General features: G+C 36.6%; 1 protein-coding gene across 1 annotated transcript; it reads left to right on the forward strand.

Moving 5' to 3' along the window:
- The first annotated feature begins 12,415 nt into the window (after positions 1-12,415).
- On the forward strand, positions 12,416-21,833 carry LOC145122112 (uncharacterized). The gene is made up of 4 exons (XM_079057771.1): positions 12,416-13,235; positions 13,354-13,747; positions 21,376-21,699; positions 21,806-21,833. Exons 1-4 carry the CDS (start codon positions 12,416-12,418, stop codon positions 21,831-21,833), a joined length of 1,566 nt encoding a protein of 521 aa, XP_078913897.1.
- Positions 21,834-21,959: the final 126 nt, after the last annotated feature.

Consider the following 21,959-nt stretch of genomic DNA (forward strand, 5'->3'; position numbering starts at 1 on the left):
AAATATTTGGTTGATGATTCTGCGGTGGTTCCATTGGAGTATATTTAGGTGGCGGATCGACTGAATTATATTGAGAGACTGATTCCCATTCTTGACAGGAAGACGAAGGCTCTGCGGAACAAGACGGTGGATCTGGTAAAGGTACAATGGTAGCACCGCAAGGGTTCAGCATGGATTTGGGAGTTTGAGGTCGAGATGAAGGAGCATTACCCCGAGTTGTTTGCAGTGACGGACTTCGAGGACGAAGTCTGATTCAAGTGGGGGAGAATTGTAACATTCACATTTCAGGTATTTCCCTTTTTTCCCTCAACTTAAAATCTTATGCTTTTGGGTCGTTGGCTCATACGTGGGGTGTATGCTAGGAGTATGTTAGGCATACTGAGTCGATGAGTTGATCGCAGAGGCATCCACGTATGCGGGACGTATGGCCACCTAGGACAAACCATAATTTTTAGGGTTTGAACCCTATTTAAACACCTTAAGTTGCTCTTATACCTTCTTATGACCATCTTCCACCTCTCCAAACCCCGAGAACGAAACCCTAATGGCCTTTTAAGTGTTTTGAACTTGGAAGTGACATTTGAGAGTGTTTTAGATGATCTTGAAGGAAGAAGAGATCTTGGAAGTTGCATTGGTGTAGTTGAAGCTTGTGGATCCAGAATCACAACCAACTTGGAAAGCTTTTTGAGGTATAAATCTCTCAACTTGATGTATCATTATCATAGATCTAGTTTAGGGCATGATTTGTGCACTTAATGGTCCCATGAGTGCTCCTTATGGGTTTGAGCCACCCCAAAAGCTAGGAATGCTAGATCTTAGCCTCTATGATGTTCCTTGTGCATAAAAATGCTATCTTGATGTGATATATTAGACCATGCATGAGTTAGGGTTCTTAGTATGGGTCTTAATGGTTAAAAACGAGTATTAGGTCCCATTAAGTCATGAAAAACTATAAAGTTTCCAACTTTACGTGTTAGGACCTTAAAATGGTGTAGATCTGAGGTTTGGACATTAATGTATTAAGGGATTAAGACCATTGATTAGCGTTTGGGACTCTGGCCAGTACGTCGGGCGTACTTCTTAGTACGCTACACGTAATGGGTTAGCAGCCCGCTTCTTGGTCAACGTAGAGTATGCGGGGCGTATTTATGGGGTACGTATGAGGTGAGGTTTCATTGGTTTTGGGCCCTTATTGGACTTGGACTTCTTTTGAGCATTAGGCCTTAGTTGGATTTTGGGCCTTGTGTTTGTTGTGCCATAGTTGGACCTTAGGTTGTGAGTTGGGCCATTTGTGGGCCTTGGGCCACTATAAGGCTTTTGGCCAAGCTAGTTGGGCACAGTAAGGAAAAGGTAAAATAGTCTTTTACCCTAGAGGTTGAGGATGATGAGTTGGGGCCCCGGTTATGGTTTATGACCTAATTATTAATTAGGGTATTATTTGATGATATTTAGTGCGGAGATTTCCCGGATCAGTAGTCCGAGCATTTATTTGGTTGTTTCAGCAGTTTGAGGTCAGTTTCCTCCCAGTACTTAGTGGGTCAAAGGCACCAATTCCGACCCATGGATTATGGTTATCTTTATGCTAGTTTTTTGTGTGACCTTGCATGTGTGTAGGTAGTTCTAGATCGAAGGGGAAGAGCTCGGGATGATCGCATCGCACACACCATAATTTTTGTTTTATTTGACTCTGAGATGTATTAAGATAATTTAATTGACATACTCTGATTTTCCATTATGGTTTGATGAACACGTTTTGGTTAATGGTTTTATTATTATGGAAACAAAACTTTTGGTTTTAAATTTTGGGACGTTAAATGAAGTTTGATATGTAGTTTGGTATTTCGGTATGTTGATAACTTACATATGATATGTTGGTAGTTTTGATAATTAATAGGAACTTTGGTATGTAGTTTGGTTTATGTTTGTTGGTATTTTTGGTATGTTGACAATTAGGATGCTATTTTGTTGAAATTAATATTAATGTCCATATTTATTTTGTAGGCGGATGATTCCGTGGATGTTTCTATAAGAAATTTACAAATTGGTTTCGATCGATGTCATAAAAAGGTGGGGATGAAGAGGATATTAGGGGTGATGATGAGGAGAACGATGGGCCAGAGACGGAGATGGCGATAATGACAAGTTAGTTTATGTTTAGTTTTATATTTTCTTAACGTTGTACGTTTGTTAATGACTTTAATATGTGATGGATTTATATTAAGTATTTTATATGATATTGTGGATTCTTCATTTATGCAATTTTAATATTGTTTTCAAAGATTTTAATAAAAAATATTGTTCTTTATAGTTTAGCTGCAATATTTTTTTTTTAAAGTTTTTAGTGCCGATGTTATTACCGGCAGCAAGGAGTATTACTCGCGACATAAATACAAATGATAAAATGGCTTTAGTGGTTATTAGCGACGACATATCTCCGGTAAATTAAAACTATTAGCGGTGACAAAGTGGACCTTTACGGTTGACATGCATCGTCGACAATGCTTCTATTTTTTTAGTATATATATCATTTCCTCCCCTTTAAGTGTTCAGGCTCTTGTACGTATCTTCATATGTCATAACCTTTGATTTAGTAATTGCGTTCTTCTCCTCTCGTTTCTTCTCCTCTTATATTTCCTTCATTTCTCCACTTTCCATTTTGTCACTACTTCATAGAAATTCCTTAAAATGATTTCTTTACTTTGACCATAAATGGATCCTCCTTAGGAGTTAGGACAATCGGAGTAGTTGCAGTTTCGAGGGTTTGGGTCGGCGGTACTGCATAGGCCACTGTAACATCCCAAATATTACAAAGAGATTTTTCAATTTTAAAATTTAATAACCAATTAAACATTTTCTTCAAAAACAATTAAGCAACATTTGTTTGTTTGAAACCACAAATTATTAGAGTTAAATTTACAAAACCCCTGAAAATAACATATTCGATGCGTGTGTATAGTCCCACTGAGCTCTTCTCACGAATGACCTGTAAAATGTTTAATCCACAACCGTAAGCATAAAGTTTACTGAGTTCCCCGCTATATCACATATTCCATCATACATATAATGTATCCACACAAGTGTTCGACTCTACCGCCGAATGACCAAATCTCCTATCCACATAAACATACGTAACAATCATACATAAAGTAACATGTCTACTCCAACCCCCAGGTGAATGCTATGGGCCAAATCATAGTCTTGGATCCAGAATCACTCCATTTCTTGCATTCACTTTAAGGTATCAAGTTCATACCTTGACTTATAGATGATTAGATCTCCTTATTTTGGGTTTGTTGTGTTTTTGGCCTCTTTTTTGGGATGATGATGGAGTGAAGTCATTTAAGGAGTTGTTCTTTCAAATCTAAGTTGGTTTTGGTACCCTTGAGCTTAAAGGTGAAAACTTTATGAGGATTTTTGTGTCATGAATGATTTAAGTCAATTATTAAGTCCATTCCAAGCGTAAGAGTTTCATTTAGACATGCATGAACGTATAGTTGGCAACTTTACGTGGTTTTCCAGCTCAAGAAAGTCAGATCTATGTTTTGGAGTCATGACTTATGGATTAAGTGCTTAATGTATTAAAAGGTGGGTTTCTGGCGAACTCGGCGAGTTTGTTGGATAAACTCGGTGAGTTGGCTCGGTTTTCCCCGATATTTTTAGATTGATAGAGCAACTCGGCAAGTTTGTTGGTCAAATCAGCGAATTGACTTAGTTTTCCCCGATCTATGCAGTTTATGGATAAACTCGACGAGTTGAAGGACAACTCGGCAAGTTGGGTCAACTTGGACCGTTGGCTTTGACTTTCGATTTATGTTTTTGAAAAAGTTTGTCCCAGGGGGTACTAGATGGTAATGTGAATTGTAATAAGGAAAATTATGGACTTAGGATAAGACCCATATGGGGTTGGGCCCCATTTTGGAAAATTGGGCCATTAGTGGGCCTTTATGCATCTTTTGGTTTCGGGCCTCAGCTTTGGTTCATGTTGGGTCAGGGGTAAAATGGTCATTTTACCCCAAGTAAGAATTATGGATTATAGCATGGAATCCAATTGCTAATTGGGTGTGTTGTTGGTATTGATAGCTCAAGAAGCCGGTAGGGCAGCAGCTAGGGATTTCTTTCGGGGAGCTTCTGCATTCAAGGTGAGTTTTGCCTCACTGTACCCGTGGGTCGAAGGCACCAATGTCGGCCCACTAGTTTTGGTTATCTGTTAGTAGATGGATGCCTTAGGGGTTGTATATAGTCATGTAGGATTGACTGAGGACTCTTAATCCAAGCTCTTTTACTTGTTCCTCGTTTGGTTGTGGTTCTAGAGTGGGATCATCTGTTCGGGTAACTATCTCACCTCTAAATATATACGGCTATGCATTCCTTGGATTGTTGATATTGAGTATGTTGCTATGTTGTTATGATCTGTTAGATCGGTATCCTGGTAGATGGAATGTTTCTATGCTTAGTGATCTTAGACCTATGGAACTGGATGTAGGTTGTTATATGATTATCTGTTATATGTACGCATGTTTAGTCGGTGGTTGAGGCTTCACTGCTTTGTGCATAAGCAAACAGGCCAGGGAATCCCAACCCGATGGTTGAATGGGCCCGAGGGTATTCCATCCCGAGGATGATTGGACCCATAGTGTATTGGCATTCCAAATCGATGGTTGAGGGCCTGGGGTATTCCAACCCGATGGTTGATTGGACCCGATATGATTGAATGATATGCGGTGAGATTGGACTGCTTTATGCATCAGTCAATAGGCCTGGGGTATTCCATATCGAGGATGATTGGACCCATAGTGTATTGGAATTCCACCCCGATGGTTGAAGGCATGGGGTATTCCAACCCGATGGTTGATTGGACCCATAGTGTATTGGCATTCCAACCTGATGGTTGAGGATCCGGGGTATTCCAACTCGATGGTTCATTGGACCCATAGTATGTTGTTATTTGTATATGTTATCTGTTTAGGTGTTGGTACTTTGGGGGAACTCACTAAGCTTCGTGCTTACAGTTTTGGTTTATGGTTTCAGGTACATCAGTGCATCATTGCAAGGTGAAGGCATGACTGATTTCTGGGAAACTCTGATAATGTGAATGTTTGGAAAACTATGTTGAAAGAGATTCTGCTTTTTAAATAATGTTTTGGGAACAACGGTTTTTGTAAACACTTCTATAGAAAAAGGGTTGTTTTGAAAAGTTTAAATTTTATGGACGTTACACTAACCCAATTACCCTAACCAAACATAACTCCTAACAATATCATACGATCAACAGGCAATACCCTACGAGTCTAGCATACCCAGACACTAAGTGTTCTAAACTGCACATGCATAACAAGGAGTTATCCTACCCAACTAGCATACTTGTACTCTAACAGTACCTCTATCCTATCATGCATATGATATATAATGGGATATGTGGCATACTGCGAAACTCACCTGAACTGAAGAACCGGAGAAGAACATCAACACTATTACACATTACACTGCTCGATCCTGTGAACCGACTAACACCAAAAGAGATAAATCCTCAATCAACAATCCAAATCCTTCAAGTTTGACCCTAAGTCAAACTGGTCTAAAGTCAATGGTCAACGGTAAAAAAAATCAACGGTCAATGTAACGCCCATGTTTCTCGTCAGGCATTAACTAAATAATTAGGGTCAACAATCACCACGACGTGGTAACCTCTTGGCCACGTCGTCGGAATTTCCATACAAAACAGTCACGAAGCTGAGGACCACCACGTCGTTGCAAGCCTATTGCCACGTCGTGGAAATTGGTAGGAAGTCATATTATTCATTATGAGCTTAATCCTTACAAATCTAAGCTCAAACTTTCAGATTTGATTCTTCTTGATGACTTAATGGATAAAGTTTCCAAATTTATCCATTAGGACTTCCCTACAAGACAGGATCTTAAACTTTAAGTCTATTAAGTCTTTAATATGACCAAAACTAGAGCATGGAGCAAAGGGAACTATGACTTAACACTTTTTCCATCAAATAAGACCAAACGATGGTCACCAAACAAGCCTAAAGTTCTGGAGTTGCCCAAAACTCCAAGAACATGCCTTCAAGGGACTTCAAAGCATGAAATGAGAGAAAAATACGATAAAGGTGGAAGCTTTATACCTTCCTAAGGTCCATAAGATGTAGGACATGCAAGAGCTGAAGTAGATACACCATTCCACCTAGCAAACACATCGTCTTCTCCTTCCCAAAGTGAAAACCAAGGCTTTAAACTTCAAGAACTCCAAGAACTCATCAATAACACTCAAATGGGACTAAGGATTCGAAAGAGGAGGATGGAGGCTGAGGGAAACGAGATAACCCTAGAGTTAAGGCCATTAAATATGGGAGAAAACATAAAAAAATATGGGCTTGGCCTACAACACTCACCACGTCGTGGCAACCCTCTTTTCATGTTGTGGTGCTCTCCAAAATGCGAATTCCATAAAATCCATGCCACGTCGTGGTCATGCAAGCACCACATCGAGGCATAGAGTTTTTCTCCTAAAACCCCATCTTTGATCCTGTTAACTCTTTAGCTAAACCATTATAGAAAATAGGTGTTACAACCACCATTCTGAGTTCCTTCTATCACCACTGCATTAGTGTTTGGCTGGTTGGGGAGCCTGACTTCTTTCCTTTCACTACAAGAAAAACACGATTTTGCTACGGAAGGAATCCGTTGCTAAAAGCTGAAATTCCGTTGCAAATGACGATTAGCGATGGGATTTGCAACGACCTATTTCCGTCCTTAAAAACGCCATAGCGAGGGTTTGCAACAGAAAATATAATTTCGTCACAAATGTGACAACGGAATGAAATCCGTGGTAAGTGGTATTCCGTCGTGTATTCCGTAGTAGGATTCCATCGCACAATCTGTGGTAGTTATTCAATCACAAATTTTGTGGTGGTGATTCCCTAGCAAATTTCGTGGCGGTGATTCCCTAGCAAAGTTCGTGGTGGTCATTCCCTAGCAAATTCCATGGTAATGAATCCATAGCAAATTCCGTGGTGGTGATTCCCTAGTAAATTACGTGGTGGTCATTCCCTAGTAAATTCCATGGTGGTCATTCCCTAGTACATTCCGTGGTGGTGATTCCGTAGCAAATTCCGTCGTGCTGAATCCCTAGCAAATTCCGTTTAATGATCTCCTAGCAAATTCTGTGGTCATGAATCCCTAGCAAATTCCGTTTGATCACTTCCAAGCAAATTCAGTGGTCATGAATCCCTAGCAATTTTAGTGGTGTATATATTATATACCAGATTCAATATGGACCGATGGATAATTGATTTATAAATTATATCCAAATAATTTTATAGTAATATATGAAAAACAAAAAAAAAACAAAAACATCATAACCATCATATCATAAAATAAGAAAATAATTATTTATTACATGGAAAAAAGAAAGTTGCTACTCTAAAATACATAATCTTAAATAAACATATATCAACCTACTACTCTTGTTGTTTTGTAAAGCCATTAATAAGATCTAATGCCGTTTGAAGTTGTTTTTCAAGATGCCCGACCCTTGCTTTGTTTTCCTCTTGTTGGGCGTTCATCATTTCTTTAAGATCTTCGTTTTGCTGTTTTTGTTTAGCAACAAGCTCCCTCATTTCTTCTATTTCATCATTTTTTCCGGAATGTAAGTTACATCCGTTTTACAATTCCTATTGGGAACCACCTTTGCAAAAGAGCCTAATCCATAAAGTATTCTTTTTTTATCATAGCGACCAATAACAACATAAAATAGCTTGTCTTCCTCAAATTCAACACCTTCAGCTTCCAACTCTTCCCGTTTTTCTGTATAGGCCGCCTACAAAATAAAAATATCATAAGTTAAAAGATATCAAATTTAGGAATGATATTATGGAATAGCTACAATATAAAAGTTAATTTAATCTGAAATGAATATTACATGAATTTTTCTATCTTTTTCATTTGTGAAAGTGACTCCATCATGATTCTTAGTGTGTGTATACAGGAACAATTCACTATGGGGTGGCTCATGTCCTAATTTCCTCTTCTGCATAAATACCATATAAAAAGTCAAATATACAGATAAACGTATGCAAACATTGATACGATGTACCATTTAAAAAATTACCAAATCAGAAGCTATATTCAAATGACATGCGAATCCAGCGTTATGTGTAGGTTTTTCTACTCCATCAGCCACACCATTACGCCTATTTTTCTTGTTCTGCTCAGATTTTAGCTTGTATTTTTCTATATTCCATTTTAATTGCCAGGAGTTCCAGACTTCATGTGGAATATGAGCTGGTTTAAAGTCATGTTTGTTTCTTTTTGGGCTCCTCATGTTGAAGAGATATTGACAATAACTTTGTGCCACTTTCCTTGCCCAAGCTTGCCTCACCAGCGACTCTATTGTCTCATCCCAACAACATTTTTTCTACACATTAACAATATAAACATAAGTTGAAGTGTAAATGTTTACCAAGCAACAATTTATCACTTATAGTTACCTGAAACTCCTCCCAATATAATTTGTGCATTTCTTTGCTTACTTGTGCCCAAGCATACCCTTCTGGATCTACTCTTTGTTTAAAGGACTGACTAATAAAGTGTGCACAAGGGCCTGGTGGCATTAGCCTGCAAGTAATCATGTGACGAGTTAAGTTATGAATTGATATGTAGGTGTAAACCAAAATTTAATACATAAAAAAAGTTGTAATTAAGATTTGAATTGGTAACTCACGTATTTTTCCAAACATGAACATTAAAACGTCCATCTCGTCCACAATCTTCAGAGGAATTGTTTTCACCTTCTACACTTTCCACTACAAATCCATTCGTGGTTGGTTGTGTTGGTGATGGGGTAGATTCTGGGATAGGTATTGTTGATGGGGTATATTCTGTGGTAGGTGTTGGGATAGATGTATATGTTGAGGATGTGGTAGTTCCTTTACTTAAGGAGGGTGTGTTAGTTATTGTAGTTGTGGAGGATGGTAGTGTAGATGCCGGTTTTGAGGTTATGGTAGTAGATATAGGTGTTGATGATGTGGTAGTGGGTGTTGGTGTTGAGGATGGTTTAGATGATGTGGGTTCTGAAGTTTTGGTTATTGATGTTCGTGTTGACGATTGTATTGTTCCAGTTTCTGAAGTTTTAAATGTTTTTTCTAAGGAGGGTGTGGATGTTGTAAGTGATGCCGAGGAAGTGGTAGTCATGGGTGATGTTAATGATGTTTAGTGGTTTTGTTGGTAGATGTTATAGGTGCTTTGGATGTGGTTGTTGGTATTGGGAAGCCGATTTCTTCATCTTGTAACTGTCTATTTACGAATTTTGCAACAGAAATCCTGTTGCGTTTCATAACTTGTGGTGCAATGAATTTAGTTGGCTTCACAATGGATGCTCCTTTTGCTTTCGAGGTCGACATCTTTCTAACACAAACAATAAAAATAAATTATATATGAAGGCATTACTTTGCATGCAAACTATTGAATACAATCAAAACCAATTTACATGAAGATGATCAGAGAACAAAAAACGATCGATCAACACGACAATAGTAAATTAAATAAAAATAAATTTTAGATGAGTGACAACCTATATCGCCAAATTCAATGCACAAACGTATAATGAACAAAGATTTCGATCAATTAGCCGCCGGAGATGATGATTACAGAAAATGTAAACCCTATGTCTAATCGGTAAACTTACCCTAATATGCAGCATAAACGTGTGTAGGTTGGAGGGAAACGAATTGTGAAATACTTTGAACCTCCGCCAATAAAAAATTCGAAATGTGCTAATTACCGCTAAATATTTAGTAATTCAAATTTATTTAAAGTAGTTACAGATTGATAGATAGGGTATATACATATAAATAACGTCAAGAAAGAACATAGACTAACGATGTGTTCATAGTATAATTTTAACTTAAAATTATATACGAGGACTAAACATTAAAAAACTATACATCTATATGTTTTTCAGTTTAAACCGAAATTTATAGACAAAAGACGTACAGGTCATGTCAATATATATGGTAGTGGCTTATGGTGTCAATGGATGACATATGGGCCATTGGTCAGCATGGTAGTGGCTTATTGTGTCCATAGATGACATATGATTGATTGCTCCACATGGTAATGGCTAATGGTGTCCATGGTTGACATATGGATGACATATGGGCCATTGGTCAACATGGTAGTGGTTTATGGTGTCCATGGATGGCATATGGGCCATTGGTCGACATGGTAGTGGCTTATGGTGTTAATGGATGACATATGAGCCATTGGTCAACATGGTAGTGGCTTATTATGTCCATGGCTGACATATGGTTGATTGGTTCACATGGTAATGGCTTATGGTGTCCATGGTTGACATATAGATGACATATGGGCCATTGATCAACATGGTAGTGGCTTATGGTGTCCATGGATGACATATGGGCCATTGGTCGACATGGTAGTGGCTTATGGTGTCAATGGATGACATATGGGCCATTGGTCTACATGGTAGTGGCTTATTGTGTCCATGGATGACATATGGTTGATTGGTCCACATGGTAATGGCTTATGGTGTCCATGGTTTACATATGGATGACATATGGGTCATTGGTCAACATGGTAGTGGCTTATGGTGTCCATGGATGACATATGGGACATTGGTCGACATGGTAGTGGCTTATGGTGTCAATGGATGACATATGGGCCATTGGTCAACATGGTAGTGGCTTATTGTGTCCATGGATGACATATAGTTGATTGGTCCACATGGTAATGGCTTATGGTGTCCACAATTGACATATGGATGACATATGGGCCATTGGTCAACATGGTAGTGGCTTATTGTGTCCATGGATGACATATGGTTGATTGGTCCACATGGTAATGGCTTATGGTGTCCTTGGTTGACATATGGATGACATATGGGCCATTGGTCAACATGGTAGTGGCTTATGGTATCCATGGATGACATATAGGCCATTGGTCGACATGGTAGTGCCTTATGGTGTCCATGGATGACATATGGGCCATTGGTCAACATGGTAGTGGCTTATTGTGTCCATGGATGACATATGGTTGATTGGTCCACATGGTAATGGCTTATGGTGTATATGATATACCCATGGATGACAGATGGGCTGCAATATTATTGAGCATAATTTTATGGTTTTTCAATTTAAAGAAACGGAAGTTAATTTAGTTTAGCTGGCAAACGCGTTTTACTTCTTACCCGAATTCGCAGGTTCGAATCCTACTTATGTCAATAATTTTATTTAAATTCGTCTCTCTAAATGTAATCAATATTTTTATGTAACTTCATCTTTTTTAATTTAAACTGTTCAATTTAATTACAAAAATGCACATAGGTATTGACAAAAATACCCTAACCAATTATGTAGTAACCTTTTTACATTCAAGGGCAATTATGTCAATTCATAGTCTAAGCACTTAGGTGCCATAATTTGTAGTCAGAGTCATCTCGTCGTTTCAGTTTATCGGCGATAGATCTTCTACAATCCATTACCAACACTCAAAATTCCCGAACGTTGATCAATAAACCCTAAAATCATTGTTGCTACATAATTTGGATTACACTCCACGCAGATCAACATAATGGCAATGAGTTGTTCTTTAGAAAGAATGCAAACAAGGCAACAAGTAACAAGGATCAATGCTTTGCCATCGCACTTGATCGAAGTTGTGTATCCTGTGTTTTCGTACAAGGAGTGAATTTTTTTATAGATTTTGCTACCAGTCAACATAGGTTCATGGACCAAGATAAAATCAAATGCCCATGCATCAGATGTCATAACGTACCATATACAGAAGTTGATACTGTTAAGCATCATTTGTACAAGTTTGGTTTTGTTGAGGAATATTGGTTTTGGGATAAACATGGCGAAACATCAGTTGATGATGACAATACGTTTTTTGGGGTGGATGATTCAAACACCAATTTTAGTGAAGGTGCATGTTCTTATAGAGAAATGGTCATAGATGCAATGACTCCTGATTTAAATAATAGTAATCATGAAGAGGAGCCAAATGATCTAGATAAAAAATTCTTTGAAATGCTAGATGCAGCCGATAAAGAATTGTGGCCTGGATGTAAAAAAGTGACACAACTATCTGCTATAGCTAGACTGTTGAATATAAAATCATAGTATCGCATACCTGAGCAAAGTTATGATGCTATCTGCCAGTTGATAAATGACGTGTTACCGGAGGAGAATAATATGGTAGGTAGTTTATACGAGAACAAAAAGTTAATACAAGCACTAGGTTTGCCTGTGGAGATGATTGACTGCTGCAGATCTAGATGTATGATATATTGGAGGCAAGACAAAGATCTTTATCAGTGCAAATTCTGCAATGCAGTAGGTAGAAACGGTCAATAAATTTGGCCAGATGTTATCGCGTATCCTTCAAGAAAATGCATTACTTTCCTTTGACTCCAAGGTTGAAGAGATTGTATGCTTCACAAGCCACAGTCGCTTCCATGCGATGGCACTCCGAGAATCATGGACATGATGCTGGAGTAATGTGTCATCCATCCGATTTAGAAGCTTGGAAGCACTTTGACAAAAGTCATCCTTCATTTGCAGCAGAAGTACGTAACGTAAGATTAGGCCTAAGTACAGATGGGTTTGCACCACATGGAGCATTAGGAAAACAATATTCATCTTGGCCTATTATTATAACACCTTATAATTTTCCACCTTCTATGTGCATGAAAGAGCCTTACATGTTTTTGACCGCACTTGTGCCAGGTCCATCAAACCCTAAGCATAAAATAGATGTATTTTTGCAACCAGTTGTTGCAGAGTTGGAGCAATTATTGGAAGAAGGCGTAGTAACATATGATATATCTTTAAAACAAAATTTCCATCAAATAGCAACTTTGATATCGACAATAAGCGATTTTCCAGTATATGCAATGTTTTCCGGATGTTCTACAGCAGGTAAGCTAGCATGTCCACATTATGGGAAACATACACAAGCATTCAGACTAAAGAATGGTAATAAGAAGTCATGGTTTGACTGCCATAAAAGATTTCTACAAGTAAATCACCCATATAGAAAGGATAAAAATAAGTTCAAGAAGAATCCTGAAGTGATAGAAGGTCCTCCTCCAAGTAAGAATGGTGAACAAACTTTAAGGGATATTGAACAATTAGGTTTGGTAAAAGTGACTGAACTAAATGCTGATGATGTAAAAAAAAGATGTGGCGATCATGTTTGGAAAAAGAAAAGCAAATTTTGGGATTTACCATATTGGAAAACAAACCTCATTATACATAATTTTGATGTTATGCATATTGTTAAAAATGTATTTGAAAACTTTTTTTTACATTGTAATGGATGTCAAAGGGAAGACGAAGGACAATGTAGCAGCCAGAAGAGATCTAAAGCTCTATTGTAGGAAGAGAAAAGGAGTCAAATATAATGAAAGAGCATACTATACTCTGGACAAGAATCAAAAGAAAGCCATATGCCAATGGGTGGAGAAATTGCGTTTCCCCGATGGTTATGTTTCTAATTTAGGAAGGTGTGTTGATTTGACATGGTGTAGACTGTTCGGAATGAAAAGCCATGATTATCATGTTTTTATGCAAAGATTGATGCCAATTGCATTTCGTGAGATGTTGCCAAAACAAGTGTGGGAAGCATTAACAGAGTTGAGTATTTTCTTCAAAACATTAACAGCAACATCAATCACAACAAAAGACATGGAAAGGATTGACCGAGATCCCAATAATATTATGTAAATTAGAGACCATCTTTGTCCCTGGTATTTTTAACTCCATGGAACATTTACCAGTACATTTTGTTGGATTAATGTCTAAGTCCATAACTATATTTGGTATGTACTTGACCCGACCCGGCATGGTCCATTTGGGTTGCACTTCACCGACACAATTTATATGGATAGTCTTTTGAGAATAGTATATTTATGATTTATATTAATATATTATAAGTTCTAATATATTAATATATAATCATATTATTTAATTAGTATTGATCAAGAATTAATTTATAACTAATTAAGTGATCAAAATGAACTAATTAAATATGGACTCTTAGATATATATATATGTGTAGTGGGCCAAGTTCATTTAGGTTGGGCTAAGTCTTCATGGATAGTCCATGGAGCTTTAACCCATGGATCCTAGGAAATGAAAGGTCATGGGTATTAGGGTTTAACCCTAATCCTCCACACTATATAAAGGGTCTTATGGTTCATGAAATTATGCTAGTGGCTAGTGTGGATACACTAAAGAGGGCAATAACCGATTTCATAGTGTGAGCCAAGTATCCATATTCTCTAAAGGTTTTCCAAGGTGTTTTGGTGATTTGTGATTCCACTTGAGGCTTCCACACTATTGGGGCTAAGCTCTTAAAGCTTGCAGACATCAAGCTACATCAAAAGGTATGTCATCTAACTAGAACTTTGTAGTATAGGTGCTTCATAATATGCTAGTTAGGATGAAACCTTGGAATATTTAATATTTGCATGTATAATAGAGAAAACATAGATCCAAGGTTTATAGGGTTGCATGTACACCATAGGAGTGTTAGAATGTTCAAAACCCAACACATTTTCCATACGAAACGAAGATAGCCGGTCCTGTCCAATATCGGTGGATGTATCCATTTGAAAGGTTTGTATGGTACATCATAATGTATGTTGCTATTTTTGTAAGCTAATTTAAATAATATTCACTATAGGTATCTAAATCAGTTAAATAATCTTCACTATAGGTATCTAAATCAGTTGATTCAAAGTTTTTTATGGAGTTACAAAACTTAGTCTTAATGTTTTAAAGAATTCCATAACTTGTTCTTAAGTTATGGAACATGAAAAGTTTCATCATAAAACAAGTATTTAATTCCATAAGTTATGGAATCCAAAAGTTTTCAAGAGTTACAAAACTTGCCCTCAAGTTTTGGAATTTGGAAAAAGTTTTTTTATGATAAAAAAAGAATTGAATTTTAAAACTCTTGGGTTCATAACTTAAACAATTAATTAAATAGTTTTAATTTTGAATTTAATAATTGGAATTATGATGTTTTGTTGAATAGTTCAAATTAACTCTTATGGACTTTATTAATAGTTAATTAAAGCGTTTAATTAAAAGAGTATTATTAAATCCATAAATATATGGTTTGAGTTTAATTAAATTAAAAGTCTAGTTTAATTAATAGATTAAACCATCAAGTATTTTAAATGTCTAAAATACACCCTTATACTATTATAATATTAAAAGTTTAATATATTATATGTATAAGAGCAAGTCGTCTTACCATTAGTAGGCCTCATTCACGAAGCCGGTCTATAAGGGGGGTATAAGGTTGTTGCCTATAAAATGGCAGCTTAATGGGTGTCCACTCTCACCCACCGCTTCCTTGACTGGTGGAGGGTCGTTAGCCGAACAGGTAGGACAATGACTATAATTCTCCCTTCATTAAAAGTATTAATGATAAATACTAAGTAACTAAACCTTTTATTAATTCCCAATCTTAGTTACTTAGGAAAATGTGAATAAGGTGCTAATCCATGAAATTACACTTTGCACTTTGTTTAAACCGTTAGTGGAGCGTGTGTGGTTAACCGGCACACTAACCTGGATTTAACAAAGTAGGCAAAGGGTAACTTAATATTTATCATAGTATCGGTGGAGCTCGTGTGGTTAACCGGCACATCGATTGAGGGGTAAATATTAAGGGTACCAAGTATATTTGCATGGTTACTTCACACCTTGTTTTGTGATCCTCGGCATCCCAGTCACAAAACCTGAAGGGCACACTCGAGATTGAAACATGCCATTGAAAAGTTCAATGAATCTCAAAAGATCTAGGAGTTTCAAATCCAAGTAAAAAACCTAATTAAATTATTTCGTTTTTCATGGTGGAAATTGGTAAATCGTCATTTACCTACCTTCAACTATTTTATAACTCGGATTACGACATCCCTCTTCCAGTTATAAATAGGTTGTTGGATCCTAGCCTTAATATTTCATATTAGGTGTTATATTAAGGACTTTAGATCAACTATCTTGAATATCTCCCAAAAGATGTCGAGTTCAGACATCTATGATCTTCCCAAATCTCTTGGAACTTTACTTCCTCCACCTCCTCCAATTATTCTCCCTAACCCACAAGTTCAAGGTCACTCAAGCCCTAATAGAAAGCAAGGTCTATGTGTGATCACATCTTAGAGATGAAGTCACATATTGACAAGCCGGGAGAGTTGGGTTTCAAAGTCTTGAGAAAGTTGGATGTTCAATCACTTTCTAAGTCACATAGTGAGTTCCTTTGGGACTACTATGATACAGAATATGACATGAACCTTAATGATCATATCTATTTGCTTGGTGCTGTTGAATCAGCAATGATTTGGAACGATAGTGAAGCAAATTTGATTAGAAGATCAACTTCCCAAAAACTTTATGGACAGTGATAATGGTGACACTGGAAATCCAGAAAAAGCATTCTCTTCCCAATGGAAAGGGATTGGCCATAGTCAACCCGGTTGACCAAATGGTAAAGAGAAAGGCTAAGTCTGAGATAGTCCCATTACCAAAGGGTCCATATGTTTATTTTGCCAAAGGAAGGGGCGTTGATTGCAAAGCTGCCAAATTTACCTAAGGATGTTAAAGTCAATAAGTTTGACTCTACATCAGGTCGAGCCCATTATCTAACTCTGTTAAGTTCTATTCTGAGATCCTCATTACATGATGTGACTGGGTCACATGTTGATGTTTTAAGAATCAAAGAATAGAGAGAAATCTTAAAGGAAGTATATGCTGATTCTGATCGCGAAGGTGGATTTCGATCGCATCAGAATTTTGAGCAGTTGCTTAAGAAGTTATGATATATTGCTAAGGAATAGATAACAACAATTTTCCATGTGGATTGTAAGGATAAGTTTTTCCGCAGAGTTTTATAATAAAAGAAAATTGTTTAATTTTGTTTATTTGAAGTATCCTTACAATGGCATTTGTGGAAAATTGTTGCTTATATGATTCCACTGACAACAATATTGGAAAATGGATTTGATTCTTTCATTTGTGGTAGTGTGTAAATTTACCAAATCAGGAAAGTTCATCATCGCCTAAGTTTCAATTGGACCGAAACTTGGAATCATGCAAGTTGAATAGTATGATGAATGAGAACTTTCAAGCATTGGAAAATCAAGACTAATTACTTGTTCACATGGATGTGTGAGTCAAGTGAAGGACTAAAGGGATCGAGTACACATTCTTGTGCACTGGTCATGTCCACCACAAAGCTCGTTAAGACTATTTGATTTACTAAAGTTTAGTAAATATGGTTATACTTACAAGTTTAAGTATAATTCTGAAACATTGGAAAAGTCTCAATGTATGGCAGAACGAATGGGAAGAATCAAATTAGGCAGAAAGATAAAAGTTTCTCAAATCTGAAAAGATGGGAGAGTACTTTAGTATCATGTTTGTGATCATCTTAATGATTTAGAAATCATATCACAATTAGTCCTCTAAAGGTCATCTTAGTGCATTCTTATGACTAAGAAGAGGAGTCATGAATTGTTGAAATGGTTAGATCAGGAAGATGAGTCATACTTCGTTCCAAAACAATTCTTAGAGTTATACTCCAAGATTGTAACTTGAGTGACATATCTTAAAGAAAGGTTTAAAACACTTGTCAAATGTAAGAGTAAAAGTGTCCTACTCTTGTACATTTAAAATTGGTAAGTTGTGATGTTTTGGATAAAACAAAGACCAACTAAGGCCAATTGTGTGAAGTGTTTGTCTTGATAAAGAATCCGCACTATCTCTTGAATATTTAGCAAGATAGTCTTATATGTCAAGAGGACAGTGGGAGTCTTAAAGATCCTAAAAAGAATTTCAAGAACTAATCAAGAATAAAACCTGAGGTTCTTCACTAGCACACGACTTGAGGTTTATAACCTATCGTGTTGACATATTCTGTGCCCATTCCAGTTAAAGTTGGCTTTGCATAGGAGTTCTGAAAGTTCTCAATTGGTTGCATAACAACTTGGAAGCAATGGCAGGCCCTGTACTGCCAGGTGGCAAGAAGTTAAGATTGCATAAGTTCAGTCCATATGAGTTTGGATTTGTCATTATCCTTGTCTTGTGACTATGGTTTTGACGATTCACATGGATAAGAACACATACACCATAAAATATAAGGGTCATAAGGTTTCTCTCCGATTCATGAAAATGATGGTGAGGAAACACTTCCACCAAGTAGATTTGAAGCAGATGGCAAAAGGTCTAAACAATTGAGACTATGATTATGGCATCCCTTTTCATAGTTCTGAAATTGTTTAGACACACATGCATGCTATCTAAGGAAAGGTGTATGATTTTGATAAAGTTTTATCAAAGCATCTCGTATCAGAAATCTGAACTTTGGTAAGAAAGTCAATAAAGTATTGATTTCTAGAAGTCCAGCTGATTTCTGAGTACATGTCAAAGCTAGTGGGAGCATAAGTGTTATGCTAATAATCATCATGTTAGTGGGAGCATGATAATTATTGTTAGTGTTGCAAGTTAGCAATGTTAATTATAGAAAATAAAAGTTTTAATTCGTGAGGCTGCAGGGATTGAAAAAGTCGTTTTGCTATAATTAAGGGAGAGGATATACTTCATTTCAGTTCAAAGGCTTAGATTGAGACCTTAATCATCTTTAGTCAAGAATATATATATGAATTTCATGTTGGATTGGTTCAACTTAAGGAAATTCTATATATTGCGTTCTCAAAATTCGATTATGATTACGGCATCCCTCTTCATAGTCAAATTTTGAAAACATGGCAAATAAAAATATTGTAGCAAAAGACTGGTCTAGAATCGTGTCTTTATGTGAGACATCATGAATCGTGTACCATTTGCTTTGGGTACAGGATCGATTGCATGTGCTATAATATTTGTCATTTCTAAATTTTTCCAAATGCCAAGAGACATTAAGAAGGGAAAAGGTTTAGAATTGGATATGACTAAAATGATTAAGCAATTGTCGAGGACAATCTGAGGTTTACCAAAGATTGGATGCTCAGGGACAGTTGGAAATATAGTGCTAATTTTGGAAGGACCATATTGACATATTCTGAAAAGAGGCATCTCTTATTCAGAAGTGATAGTCAAAATGAGAATATGGAGTTGTCTCCATAGGTGGAAGTTATCTGTGTAAGATTAGAAAACTTAATGCAAGAAGCATGTCCAAAGCAATGTACTTTGAATATGAGACTTAGTTTCCATGGAGTTGATCTCCATTGGAATACATTATAATGACTGTTGACAAGTCTTTGTGACTTTGTACATATTCATTACAGGAGGGTCAGTGCATATAAGTTTAAAATCTAAACAGATTTCGATAAATGATAGGAATTTGAAATTCTCACATTTTTCGATAAGGATTTGGGAGTGTCAAATTAGAATCATTGAAATTATGTTCAATTGGTTTATTTCACAAAGTAAGGATCATAGACAAACATAGAGTGCATACTTGGTGTATGGCAAAGCTATTGTTTAAGAAAAACATAGTGTACATGCTTGGAGCATGGGACAACTAGTGTTTTTAATTCAAGTATAAAGTTGATAAAACCGAAACAATGAATAATGAGTAATCAGTATGGTGATAAATAAAAGTGTTTATTTATATTCATAGGGTTTGATACCATATTTGATTCATTTATTCTTGTGTTTCACTTTGCATGTTTTGACTTCCAGAATAACTAAGTCGCTCTTCCTGAATGATTAAGTTATTCAAACCATCCACAGTCGGTCATATGTTGGAAGTAGATATGAATCAAGACTGTCATGGCTTGGTTTGTAGAGGTCCAAGTTGGTGGACAAAGTGGTGCTACAACACTCATGAGTGCTCATAAGTTCTGAGTATTGGATTCAACCCGCGCTCATTTGAATCACTTCATGGATTTTATCACGAGTGATCATGAGACGATAATATCTTATATTCTTCAAACCTAGAGATATGAGTTGTTACTATGAGTTGGTTATACATTGATTGCACGAAAACGCATTGGTAACTCGATGTTATAAAACGTGCCTTTGTGTATGATTCAACAAGTAGTAGAACAAGCCATATGAGTCGAAGTTTATCTATTCCTTTTACCTTCGGGATAAAAGCGATATTTGTGGGCCCCTCGATGATTTAGCGATGACACATGTGAGTGCTTGGCCAAGCCAGGACTAATTTGATTTGTTCAATCAGTCAGTCATCATAAATCGAAAATCAGGAAACAACAAATGGACAGAGAGAATGATTATAATCCATGTCTCAGTCCATATGATATCTAGAATGGAGGAATATATGATCCCTTATCTAATGGACAAGTCATTGACAAAGGTCAGAGTTCATTGACAAGATCAGAGTTCGACAGCGGCTTTAAGAGCTACGATTGCCAGTTGGTTTTTTAAAATCATACTCAATAATAGTTTTAGACTTATCCAAGTGGGAGACTGTTGGATTAATGTTTAAGTCCATAACTATATTTGGTATGTACTTGACTCGACCCGGCATGGTCCATTTGGGTTGCACTTCACCGACACAATTTATATGGATAGTCTTTTGAGAATAGTATATTTATGATTTATATTAATATATTATAAGTTCTAATATATTAATATATAATCATATTATTTAATTAGTATTGATTAAGAATTAATTTATAATTAATTAAGTGATCAAAAGGAACTAATTAAATATGGACTCTTAGATATATATAAATATGTGTAGTGGGCCAAGTTCATTTAGGTTGGGCTAAGTCTTCATGGATAGTCCATGGAGCTTTAACCTATGGATCCTAGGAAATGAAAGGTCATGGGTATTAGGGTTTAACCCTAATCCTCCACACTATATAAATGGTCTTATGGTTCATGAAATTATGCTAGTGGCTAGTGTGGATACACTAAAGAGGGCAATAACCGATTTCATAGTGTGAGCCAAGTATCCATATTCTCTAAAGGTTTTCCAAGGTGTTTTGGTGATTTGTGATTCCACTTGAGGCTTCCACACTATTGGGGCTAAGCTCTTAAATCTTGAAGACATCAAGCTACATTAAAAGGTATGTCATCTAACTAGAACTTTGTAGTATAGGTGCTTCATAATATGCTAGTTAGGATGAAACCTTGGAATATTTAATATTTGCATGTATAATAGAGAAAACATAGATCCAAGGTTTATAGGGTTGCATGTACACCATAGGAGTGTTAGAATGCTTAAAACCCAACACATTTGCCATACGAAGCGAAGATAGCCGGTCCTGTCCAATATCGGTGGATATATCCATTTGAAAGGTTTGTATGGTACATCATAATGTATGTTGCTATTTTTGTAAGCTAATTTAAATAATCTTCACTATAGGTATCTAAATCAGTTGAAAAAAGATGTGAAAAATAAGGCTCGAGCGGAAGGGTCCGTTGTTAACGCGTACTTGCTACGTGAAGCATCTATATTTTGCTCTCATTATTTCGAGACTGGTGTCCCCACACGTAATAGAAAGTTGCCTGGAAATGATGATGGAGGAGGAGATGAGCAATTGGATGCTAACAACGACATGTTAGATATATTTTCATATCCTAGGCGTCATTATGGAAGATTCACGAATAACATGATGTATGATGAGGAAGTGCATGTTGCCCAAACTTACATACTCCTTAACGAAGATAAGATCAATTATTACATCAGGTTCGTACGTAACATATGCATCGCTTTTAATTATAATAATCATTTGTTGTGTAATTGCTACGATCGAATAACATTTACACGCATGATTTTTTTATTACATTCATAGTAACTTTAAAATGTTATTGAAATGGTGATACAAAATATTTGAAGAACATTTGAATGAACTTATGAGGGATATGGATGAACAGGTCCTTGCAGTTGAAGTTGAGAAGAACTTTGCATTATGGTTTCAAAACTATGTGGGTGTTATTTTTGCATTT

Source organism: Lactuca virosa, chromosome 6 (assembly GCF_052849685.1).
Source record: "Lactuca virosa cultivar CGN04683 chromosome 6, Lactuca_virosa_CGN04683_v6, whole genome shotgun sequence".
Lineage (NCBI taxonomy): Eukaryota > Viridiplantae > Streptophyta > Magnoliopsida > Asterales > Asteraceae > Lactuca > Lactuca virosa.

Coding starts and splice junctions, on each gene's coding strand:
- LOC145122112 (XM_079057771.1), top strand. CDS start 12,416: ATGCATTACTTTCCTTTGACTCCAAGGTTGAAGAGATTGTATGCTTCA. Junction 13,748..21,375: donor CGAGATCCCAATAATATTAT/GTAAATTAGAGA, acceptor TCTTCACTATAG/GTATCTAAATCAGTTGAAAA. Junction 21,700..21,805: donor AAGATCAATTATTACATCAG/GTTCGTACGTAA, acceptor TTACATTCATAG/TAACTTTAAAATGTTATTGA.